An 11,582-nucleotide genomic window follows, 5' to 3' on the forward strand; every position below is an offset into this window, starting at 1 on the left:
GACTATTTTGTTATTTTAACTTATATTCTAGTGCCTAAACCATGTATTACATTTATTTCTATATGCCTGTTCTCCTGCTAGATTTTGAGTGTTTTGAACTCTGATATTTTATTATTATTATTCATCTTAATTCTCCCAGTGCCTAGTTAAGAGCTTAAGAGTATAGAAGTTTCACTAATGGTAATTTATTGAATGAATGGATTTGAAACAGTGAAATGATTTTAAGTGAAGCTCCTTGAAAAGAATGAGGAGGGCTTGGAATGGCCTTCTCAAAAAAGAAGTGTGTGACTTTTGGGCCAAACGGAAGAGAAAGGAAGAAGAAAAGGGAAGGTCAAAAAGTATAGAAAGAAAACAGACACACGATAAAGGCAGCTGGAGACCACGCGGAGGAAGGGAATTACTAGAAAGAAGCAAAAATAAGAAACCGAACAGAGGGAGGAAGGCCATGACACGCTGCCTTCGATCCACGGTGTCCCTGCCGCGCGGCACGGGCTCTGCCTTCTCTTCCCGAAGGATGGAGACTGACATCGAGATCTCCTGCTTTTACCCCAAGTCTCCCCGGCCAACAGCTGATTACGGTCACGGCTGGGGATGGACAGGACACAGCAGTTAGTAGAAATCCCTGGTTGCCAGGCTCTAGTTTTTAAAAATTATTTTGATGAGTAATGCAAACTATGTCAGAAAATCTAACCCCGCAGACTGAAGAGCCACGGTGGCGGTGCCGCGGGAACGGCAGGCGCCAGGGGGCAACCGCGGGGCCTCCCCTGGGTGAGAGGGAGACGGGGTTTCCGCGAAGGGGCAGGCTCTGAAGGGTAAGGCGTTATTGCCAAGGTTGGCGGGTGCAAAGAATAAAAATGACCAAGGGAAAATTAAAGGAACATTGTGATCTTAAATATGTTCAAGGAGCTAAATTAACTCATAGGAACAAAGCTTTAAATGGAGGAAGCAACAAACTTGTAAATATTGATTTTTTTCCAGTGAAACATTGATTAACAAAACCTGTGCAGGTATGGGAACCTACAACATCACTCGCCTCTCCTATCCTCTCCCCCAAAATAGCTGCCCTGAATTTTCTATTGCTTCTTGATTCTTTTAATCCTTGCTTAAAAAAGAAAGAAAGAAAGAAAAGAAAGCCTTAACTAATTACGTAGGTATCCTTGAAACTCCTTTTGATAGTTTTTGTGCTTTGTGAAGTTAAACAGCAGAACCACCCCCCCACCCCAACATGGTTCGGATTCCGGTAACCACGGCGCGCTCATCGTAACTGCGTGAAGCCCAGACGTCGCGGCCGGCCCCTCAGTCCACCGGTGGCTTCCTGAGAAGCAGCCGTGCGTGTGGCCGGCGACCCGTCGCGGCGCTGCCTGCAGAGTCGCCGCGGCCCCCGGCAAAGCGGGTCGCGGTGCTGACTCCTGGTCTCCCGGCGATAAACCCGGGGGACGTTTGCGAAAACGTGCAATTCGAAGATGACAGCGCATCAGAGCGACACAGAGCGATGCTGCTGGCAGTGAAGCTGAAATCAAACCTAGGCGGAGCCTCGGGGGAAGCGCCCGGCCTGCGAAGGCGGACCCGGAGAGGCGGGCACCTGTGACTGCAAGTGAGGGGCCGAGCCGGGAAGGCCGAACGCGCCCCGGAGGAGGTGATGCCGGTGCGAACTCCCGCCCAGGGAGCTCTCAGGGAGACTTTACGGCATCACAAGCACCGAGGATAAAATGCTGGAGGCCGCTCGAACCTGAGGCAGGAGTTTGGCCATTTGCGTAAAGAGGTGCTTGCTCTTTACGGCGAATTAAACGGCAAGAAAGGAAAGCACCGTTCAAATTCCTCTTCTTTTTTAAAAGAAGAAATACCCCTTTTAATTCTCAACGTTCCTAACGTTTTAAATTACAGTGAACTAAACACGGGTGTTGGACTTTCTCTCACTTCCTTACACGTTTATAGCTGACAGTGGAGCCGTTAGTTAAGCTGTCCTGGCGCGGCCTCGGCCTGCGCTCTGTTGATGGCCCTGCGCGGCCGCTCAGAGCAGGTCGTGCGACCGTGCCGGTCAGTTCCGAGCCCGTTGCTGGTCCATCAGCCAGCTTGTCCGCCAGCGCCGGTTGCGTGCTGTCCTGCCCGGGGCCTCTCTGACACGCGGCCACCCGCTGGGCGGCGCCCCCCCACCCCCACCCCCACCCCGCTCCGCTCCGCTGCCGCTGCCGCAGTGCCGGCGCGAGCCTGGGCCGGACGCCCCCGCCCCCGCCCCCGCCCCGCGCGCGCGCCGGCCTCCTCGTAAAGCCCCGGGTGTGCTGGCCTTCATGGCGCCGAGGTTCTGGAGAAACCGACATCGCTGTAATTTCTTCCTACTCACGCCTGTAGGCTCGATTTCTGTTTGTTTCCGTCTTCTCTACTGTCATGCCTGAAATTTAGGTAATTTTTCTACAAATTCTATCACATCTGGTTTTAGATTTACCCTACGTTCTTCTGTTTTTATAGCAACTCAACATTGTAATTGTCATTGAATTATGCTTCTTAACTGTTCCTTTCTGGCCAATAGAAAAGTCACCAATTTTTAATATATTTGTTATATTTCTAACCATTTTTCCCTCATATCTCTTAATTCCACTGTTTTCTGTAACTTATTGGAGTTTTTAAATTAGAAAGTTACATTATCCATGAATAATGACCATCCTGTTTCTTCTTTTCCAACAAATTACTTTTCATTCCCCTTCCTTCCTTCCCTCCTGTCTTCTTTTTTCTTTATTGAATTGCGTTGACAAGCACAGTCATCACTGATAGCTTCTAAATTCACCCCTTTAAGAATGATGATTGTGACATCATGTTATTGTTTAAATGTATCAGTCCTCTATAAATAATGCACTGAAATGCATTTATGTGAATTTACTTTTTGGCTTTTAAATACGGTTTTTTTAGACTTTGAGAGTTTCGTCCTTGAGGGAGAGTCTTCTCTTTTCTCTGCCTCGGCTGCTCTGAGTAAGCAGTTCTCGCCATCAGGCTCGCATTTCTCTGCTGGTTTAATTTGAATGTGCATGTTTTTGTACCCAAATTGCTTGACAAGTGTACTTAAAAGAGAACATTTGGAGTTCTGTGAATAGACACAATATTAGTGTATTTTATGCTGAGAGTCAAAGTGATCTCCTTTGTCAATTTACACAGGTAATGGATGGTTTCTCGAGAGTGTTGTTGTTAAGTCTGAAGAGGAGGATGGTGGACAAGAGGTGCTGTTCCCTTGCAACAGGTGTGTGGTCACTGCTGCCTCGTTGTGCACCACCCTGTGCCCTCCGTCTGGTCCCCCAGCCTGCCCCTCCACCCATGTGGCCGCGTCATCCCCAGCTTTAAAACCAGAGCTGAAGGCTTTGTCTCCCCAGGAAGCTGGTCCTCACCCACCCTAGTCATTCTCTTGTTATCTGTAACATTTAGTATTTTCCTCTTTGGGAATAAGTGTGCTGAAATGGAAAGGAAGCTGAGTTAGGACTTAGAAAACAGGTTTTTGATTCTGCTTCTCAAGCATTTGCTGTGCCCTGCTAGTTCTTCAAACGTGAGTACTGCCCCCAGCTTCTCTGAGGTTCAGTCTCTCACATGTAAAATGGGAATGTTATCTGTTCCTTCTATATAGTTCATTTGAATCATTTAGAATCAAAAGAAGTTATATGTGTTGACTGTGACCTCTAAAGCATTATTCTCAAAGGGGGTAGATCTAATATAAATTGAGAGAATTAAGTTGCAGGAATTCATTGACCATTCATAGGTGCTTCACAAACTCTCTGATCCTCAGTTTCAGGATTTTATGATAAGGATGATTAACTAAGACCTACCTACTTTATCAGTTTGTAACGACAGAATATCAAATACATCTTGAAACACAGTGCAGTAAAATAGAAATTATAAAACTAATTTCCCTTTATTATTAATTAATCTGTAGAACACGCTGATTCATTCATTCAGCCATTGTACAAACAGTAACTGACCATGAACCACGGAAGAGCGGGCCAGGAGATTCAGGGATAAGGCAACGGTCCTGCCTGCAAGGACGCAGCAGACGCCCTCGTGGGAACAAGTGTGCACGTCCTGAGGGCCATGGGGGAGACCTGTGCGACAGCCCGGGTGCCGGGGTGCATGTCTGTGCGATTGCACGTCCCCTGAGTCTAGAGAATGCCTCCACGGCAGTGAGTTTATCCATTTATTCATCCGTTTGTCCAAGCAGAAACTTGCCGTGCCTCCTAGTATCAGGCACTACACCATGTCCTGGATGTACAGACATAAAAAGGAAGCGCCCCTGCCTTCAGGGAGCACCCACTTGATGACGAGGTGGGGAGGAAGGACATGTCCTAAACGCAGCCCGGCCGCGCTGAGTTAAGCAGGTGTCCGGGCATCACTGTCTCCTGAGGCGCTGAACACTCTTGCAGACGCGTGGGGAAGCACTGTGGTTGGCTGGGGGATCTCACCTTGCAGTAGTCCTGGTTCTAGGACACAGCCATTCTTTTGAAACTTTGGAACGAACTGTACTCTTCCTTGTGGGAACAAGATGTATGACACTCCCCGGCCTTCTGTTCGTTTTCTTACCACATGTCCACTTAAAACGCTTGTGCATCATGGTAGCTATTGCCAGCTTATAACATTCAAGCTCTGGAAGGAGACCTTACATTTTTAGTTTTTGCAAGAGATCTTTTTATTTCTTAACGGGGAGAGAAAGGGGCAAAATGGAAGATTCTCAGAGCTGGCTTTGAATTACGACTCTCACTGGCTAGCTGCTCCGGGGAGTCTCTGCTTATACTCAGGTAAAATAGCAGTAACGACACCTGTTTTGCAAAGTTGTTTAGGGGTCTCACGCAATTTCCCTAAATGATCCATGGGAGTGTCTGGCGGTGATTAGAAGCTCCATGATGATAGATGCTATTGCAACAGAAGCAATTCTAGATTAAAGAAGCCTTTAGGTGCCAAGCCACACATGCAAATGAAGTGGGAAGACTTTTATTTCTAGAGTGCATGTCAAGTGTTTAGGACTCTCCAAATAATTAACTTTTATTTTTAAAAATCTAGATCTGTATATATATATGTGTGTGTGTGTGTATATGTACAGTCAGTTTCAATGTTGTGTCAGTGTCTGGGGCACCGAGCACAGCAGCCACCAGCTACAGATGATTAATCAATATAAATTAATTAAGATCAAATAAAATTAAGAATTCAGTTCCTGGGTGGCACAGGCTGCAGGTTAAACGCTCAGTAGCCACAGATAGTTAGTGGCCGCTGTACCGGCCGGCGTACAGTCAGCATCTGGTCTATGTCACATCTAAATACTTGGTGTTATGTTAGGCTGTGTTTAATAATACACAACATAGTTTTATGCCTCTGAATACGATGGTAACTATGGGATGACACACAGGGTCAATAAAAGATTAGTACTCTTGTAACATGTGTCAAATTAAAAAAAAAATCAACCACCACTCAGAGCAGGCGATACAGTCATACTCTCTTCAGAGCTAAAACCACACTGACCAGCAATGCCAAAAAGTAAGAGGCAGGGTGGGAGTGACTTACCTCTCCGGGGTCTGCCAGCGTTTTGGAACAATCACAAACCTTGGCAGTTAAGTTTAGAAGGAGCAAAATAACACAAATGAAAGTATTTACACGTTGTACTGTGTGACACTACAAATTCAGTGCTACAGACGGCCTATCGCTGCGCTGCCGTCGTGAGCTGAGCTCCGGCAGGGCTGGGGCTTGGCCTTGCTCATTCGGCCTGGGGGCCCGGGCTACACGACTTAGAAAAGAGGGAAATTTTCTTGCTACTCAGTAGAAGTGCAAGAGCCTCGTTTGACAGGTGAGAAAACTGCCACCTGAGGAGATTAAATGCTGTGCACAAATCAGAGACGAGCCAGTCAGCGCAGGGCCTCCTGGTCTCTGGGACACTCTGTGGAATTTTAATTTAGTGTCTGTCAACCTACTGTTTCCATTTTATGACCATGATTTTGTGAATTATCCTCTAAGGAAGATCTCTGCAAAAATTACGGAGTTCACTATAAAATTGATTTGTCAGAAAATTCCGCTGAGATTTTGGAGAGTTCAGAAGACAGGTTTTACTGGTTTCCCCAGCATAACTTGTCAGCCATTTAAACTGAAGTCCCCTTCTACTAATACAAAATGAAAAAGTGTCCGAAAAAGAAATGATTTAGGACTTCATTGAGAATTAAAAAATCCAAAAATAGGGAGAATCTACTCTGCTGTTGGACCCTGTAAAGTTTACCCACCCTCCAGCCTCTTGTGCGACTAGGGGGAAAATCAGGGCGCGTCCACAGGCGGCCCTTACCGCCCTCTGACTCGGGACCAGGCCCCACAGTGAAGCGAGAGCTCCGCGCACAAACTCATCCGATCCCCACAGACCCCCTCCAGACGCGCTCCGTGGTGCCTCTGTTTCACACATGAGGACGCGGAGACACACGGAGGTCAAGTTTCTTACCTAAGAGCTTGTGGCTGAGCCAGGCTTCAGGTCTAGGTGGGTCTAACTCTAGAACGGCCCTGTCCCAGACAGGGAGCAAAAGCTATGTGTCCACTGAACCCTTGAATGGCGTCTATTCCAAATGGAGATGTGATGTAGGTGCACAGTGCATACCAGCTGTCAAAGATGCAGAATAAAGAAGAATGTAATCGTGTAAGTCCGCTCAGGCTGCTGTAACAAAACACTATGGTCTGATGGCTTACAGAGATCTGTCTTTCCCAGTCCTAGAGGCTGGAAGTCCAAGATCAGGGTGCTAGCTTGGTCGGGTTCTGATGAAAACCCTCTTCCAAGTTGCAGACTGCCACTTCTCGCCCTGTCCTCTCTCGGGACCCCCTGTCGTAGGCACTAAGCCCATCCAGAAAGGCTCCACCCTCAGGGCTTTAAGCACGTCCCAAAGGATTGCAACATAAACGTTTGGGGGAGACAAATATTCAGACCATCGCAGTAATACAGCTGAGTATTTTTTTATACTGATTACATGTTGAAATGATCATCTTTTGAATTTATTAAAATGAAAATATGAAAATGAATTTCAGCCTTTTCTTTCTTTTACACACATGGCTCCTGTTATGTTTCTCTTAGAGGGTCCTTCTCTAGAGCCTGAGGCTTAGCCGCTGTGCGCACCCACCAGTCACGTGAAAGGGGAGGAATGAAGGCCTCCACGCTGGGAACTCCACAGGAGAAAGTTTTGCGGATTTCAAGATATAATAGAATATTTGTAATGTTGCCGTGGGATGCTTCTGAAAACCACCAGGGAAGGATGAATCGGTGTGACCTGCAGCTTGGGTGCAGGACACGTGCGCTGCGGGTGCCCTCCTAAAGACTTCACTTTCCGCCGTAAGCAGTGTGCCTTCTTTACACCCCTCACCTTACGCATCTTCCCCCTTTCCCCGGCAGGTGGCTAGATGAGTACCAAGACGACGGCAGGACGGAGCGAGAGCTGCTCGCAGACAGCAGATGCGGGGCAGCGGGAGGGACTGCGTCTGCCGCCTCCTGAGAGGACCCCCTGGGTCTGCCGCTACCCTGTGGCCTCAACAGGCTCCTCGTCTGATGGTCACAGTGTGTCCGCCCTTCCCTTGTACTGGGACATGCACGCGGCAGGGGCAGTTTGAGCCGGACACATTCACTGCTTTGGGGAGAAGCACCAGCCAACACCTGATGGAGATCAGCCCACTGCAGCTGGTGCACAGCTGTCTCCTCTTCTCACTTCCTCTTCCAGAAAGCCTGACACTTGCTAGGTTTACTGGCGTGTTCAGGTGGCCATAGTGGGGAGTAACTGGAGGGGCCCATGACGTCGGATTGCTGTAAGATGCTGTCACACAGCGCCGGTTAATTTGAGTGGAATATTAGAAAAGCTGCTTCATTATTTTTATGTTTTCTCCTTAAATTTCTAAAACACTTTTAAGGTTTTTGAGTGACGGAATCCCTGTTAACAAAGCGTACAATCTCCCATCAGAGAGGAGTGATCCTATGTCTAGTTAGAATTCTCCTTACTCCGTGTGCTCCTTACTTTATACTGGTCCAGCCTTCTCTGTACCCAGAGCAGGTTGGCTAGGTGGAGGGGAGCAATGACCAAACCTACCTCATTCTTTCGTAGGGAGCCATTACTCTTCCTAAAACTTGCCAAGATGCTGATAAAAACAACTACATTCTAATTTTAGTTCTTAACGTGTTGACCAAGTAGCCTTGGGTAAACATTTCATCTTTTCAAGACTGCTGCTCTCCTCGATAAAATGTGAATAATACTGCCCACCTCTCTGGGCTTATGGAAAGGCTGAAATGAGATAATGTACGTCAAACTGCTCTTAAATGATGAAAATCGTCATCATCATCATGATAGTAACCACAACGTGGTTCATTTTAAAATTCTTGATCTTATCATGAGAACAGGTGTATCTCTTCTGGGCATAGCTAATGGACAGTTGGAGGCTTCAGTAACTGATTCCCTTTTGAATGCGAACTGTTAACATTTGTTTTTCTTTCAGCTTTACCCTTGATTGCAAACACTTTCGTAACATCAAAGAGTAGGGCTACATCCTGGGTAGCCTAAATTAAATTAGTTTATGGGGATGAGAATTCTGAGGAGAAGTTCTCTAAAGACTTATGACCACTGTTGTATTCCATTACAACCAGGACGGGGTCACCACGGGCAAGATGGAGTTAGAGGAAGCTCTCTGTATCCTAGGATGCAACTTTTATTTTAAATTAATGAGCTAAAAAGGAGAGATCTAACTGTACATGACACCTATAAATGTGTAATGGTATGATTAACAGTGGCCTGTTAATTATTCAATATGTGGATTATTGGCAAAATTATAAAAGCAGACACTAAAGTGTTTGATAACTTTTCCACAGAAGGTAGCAGTGTAACTCTGAGAGCAGTCACAGAAGCGCCTGCGACGCAGCTGGAATTTCTGGTCTAGAAATTGCATGGCTGAGGGAGGGTTTTAGAGTGTATTTCATGTGTGACTCCAAACCTAGCTCCCCGAAGACTGATGCAGGAGAGGATGGTTTACTGGAGCTGGCTGTTACTAAGCTGTCCGGTCTCAGCCACGGGGCCAGATCGCTAGGGGACACCTGGAATTAATGGACCTGTTACTACTATCCTGGAGACCCTTTGTCTTCTCGGTGGACATGCTGACTCTGAGCCCCAGGCAGGGTGAATGACGGTGGTTCAGCGACATTTGGCGTCTGTGCTGCAGAGGCAGCAAAAGCAACTGAACCACTTACAAAAATCTGAGACTCTTCCTAGAAGTTGTGACACCGTCTCTGGTAACCAGCTCTGCAACTCCTTGAAACCCACGATCGCGTCCACAGCCCAGCCCTGTAAAGGGGAAGCCATGGTGGCCTCTGGTGGCCTCGGGCTCCGTGCATGTGTCCAGCTTGTGTCTGAAGCCGGGGACTGTCATTACGACTGGTTCAGCCCCGCCTTGGTGTCTGGGCTGCGATGTAGGCTTCCAAGCCCAGAGGGTGAGAAACTTAAGTCCCGTCAACCATTTAACGTCTAACAAATTGGCTTCGTCAGAGTTTTAATTAAGAAAAAGTCCTTCATTGGAGGAAACAGTTCAATATGTCTCTTCAACAAGTGTGTACAATCCTGTGAACAGCAACAATACAGGAAGACCACCACCCTCGGCCCGACTTCTTCCCAGCGCACGTCCACCAGTGACGGCGGCACAGAGACCGGCCGGCTGCGCTGTCAGTGCCGCGTGGCCCGGCGGGGGTCGGACTCGAACACCTAGCCATCGACCCTATGGAGACCGGCCACGGGATCTCCTCCTGGACTTGACTTACTCGCTTACTCGATCTTTTTTATTTTTTCATTGCTGGTGTCTGGGGGCAAGTGGACATTTTTGGGCAAGTCACCTTTTATAAGGCCCCAAATTTTATGAAAAGTGTTTAATTCAATTTAACTGGAACAGCTCAGAAAATATTATTTGGTTATACTCTTCTCTCAAATATTAACTAGCCTAAGCCCTGTCATCTGGCAGCCAGCAGCAGGCAGCTTTCTGACAGCAGTTGCGTTGACAGCGCTGCGTTGGCAAATCTGTCTTCCCCGCAAACGCCCCGCAGCACACGCAGCGGCAAGGTGCACGCCTTCAGGGCGTTCTTCGCATAAAACACCTGTTCCCCTGTAGACCTTCGTTGCTCTCTTGTCTTGCTAGTCTAGCAACGTGGTTTTAAAGGCTAGCCGGTCACTAACTCAGTCAAGAGAGTAATTACGTTGGAATAATTCTAACCAACTACAAGTTTATAAAGGCAGCAGTAGACAGGCTGACGCGCTAGTAGGCTCGGGCAGTCAGCGGGACCAGGTGTACATGTTAATTCTCCTACTTACAACTGAGCCCTGACTTCCTTATTTGGAAGGTAAGCTTACCAACCCCTCATTTGCAGGGCGATTGTGCAGGTCCAGGGAGGACCACTTGTACCTGTTTAGCTCAACGTGCATGATGTGGCATTCCCTGGCATTCCGGAAGTGGCAGCTGGTAACATGGTTGAGTCCCTGCAGCCCCGTCAGTGTGTCCACCGCCTCCCGCGCTCTGTTGCTGACCACGTCCTGCACGTGCTCCACAGGCACACGTCTGGGCCAGCTGCGAGGTCTCACTGCCCCTCCAAGTCTTTTCAGATGGAAAAGGAGCATGTAAAACACGAGGGGAACTCTGGCTGTAGCTGCTGGTCCTCTCTGAGGAGAACTGCTCAAAGAATTGTCTGCAGAGGGGAAAGACCAAAACACCTTACCAGGTAAAAATAACAGTGAAGACAGAACAGTGTCAACTAGGCTTTGAGAACAAGTCAGCGGAGCGTCACACTTTGTGGCCCGTCCCTCCTCTTGATAACTGCTTATGTGTTTCCATAGTCACTGCACACGTGGCACTTTCCAACGGTAATAGTGGGTCAAAGTTCGATTTTCACATAATTCCCAGAGTATAAAACCCCATACGTAATCTTACTGTTAAGAATCCTTGTTATTCAAAAGCATAAACCATTGTTGTTCAAGTTTTGTATTTAATGCTTTGTGCCCTGGTTGGAAGATGTGGCAAGTATTTATTATAATCCGGTGATGAGTTACTTTATTATCAAGCCCACTGGGCTTTAGTCTGTGGTCTGGTGTCGGGAAACGCATTGAACATGAGAGGTAAGTAAGGTCTTTATTCTGTCAGTTGGGGTAATTAACAAGTAGTTTGACAAATGAACAAACAAAATAATTTCTGTTAATAATATGTGCTAGAAGATTTAAACAATATGATGGAATAGAGAATGACTAAGGTCGTGACTATAGTACATAGACCATGTGAGGCTTATCTTAAAACTAGGAGGGGGTTGCTTCTGTGATTTTTTTCCATTGGTAAAATAATACAACTTAATTTAAGAAAATTTAGAAAGCACAGAAAATTCTTTCTAAAACTTGCCTTCAATGGCTATACATACAACTGCTTACCCAATCGTTTTCATTAATGGGTCCAAATAGGTCCATGAATGCAAGGGCTCATGCTTTTTAAAAATTTATAGACTTTATTTTTTAGAGCAGTTTTAGGTTCACAGCAAAGCTGAGTGAAAGTACAGAGAATTCTCATTATGTCCTGTCCCCGACCCGCAC

General features: G+C 46.9%; 1 protein-coding gene across 1 annotated transcript in view; it reads left to right on the forward strand.

Annotated features, from left to right (window-relative positions):
- RP1 (RP1 axonemal microtubule associated) overlaps positions 1-10,981 on the forward strand; it is a 240,092-nt gene extending 229,111 nt beyond the window's left edge. The window contains exons 33-34 of the mRNA XM_074354881.1: positions 3,148-3,229; positions 7,382-10,981. Coding sequence (XP_074210982.1) covers positions 3,148-3,229; positions 7,382-7,481 — 182 coding nt within the window. The 3' untranslated portion in view covers positions 7,482-10,981. The remainder of the gene's footprint in view (positions 1-3,147; positions 3,230-7,381) is intronic.
- Positions 10,982-11,582: the final 601 nt, after the last annotated feature.

This window comes from Camelus bactrianus, chromosome 29 (genome assembly GCF_048773025.1).
Source record: "Camelus bactrianus isolate YW-2024 breed Bactrian camel chromosome 29, ASM4877302v1, whole genome shotgun sequence".
Classification (NCBI taxonomy): domain Eukaryota; kingdom Metazoa; phylum Chordata; class Mammalia; order Artiodactyla; family Camelidae; genus Camelus; species Camelus bactrianus.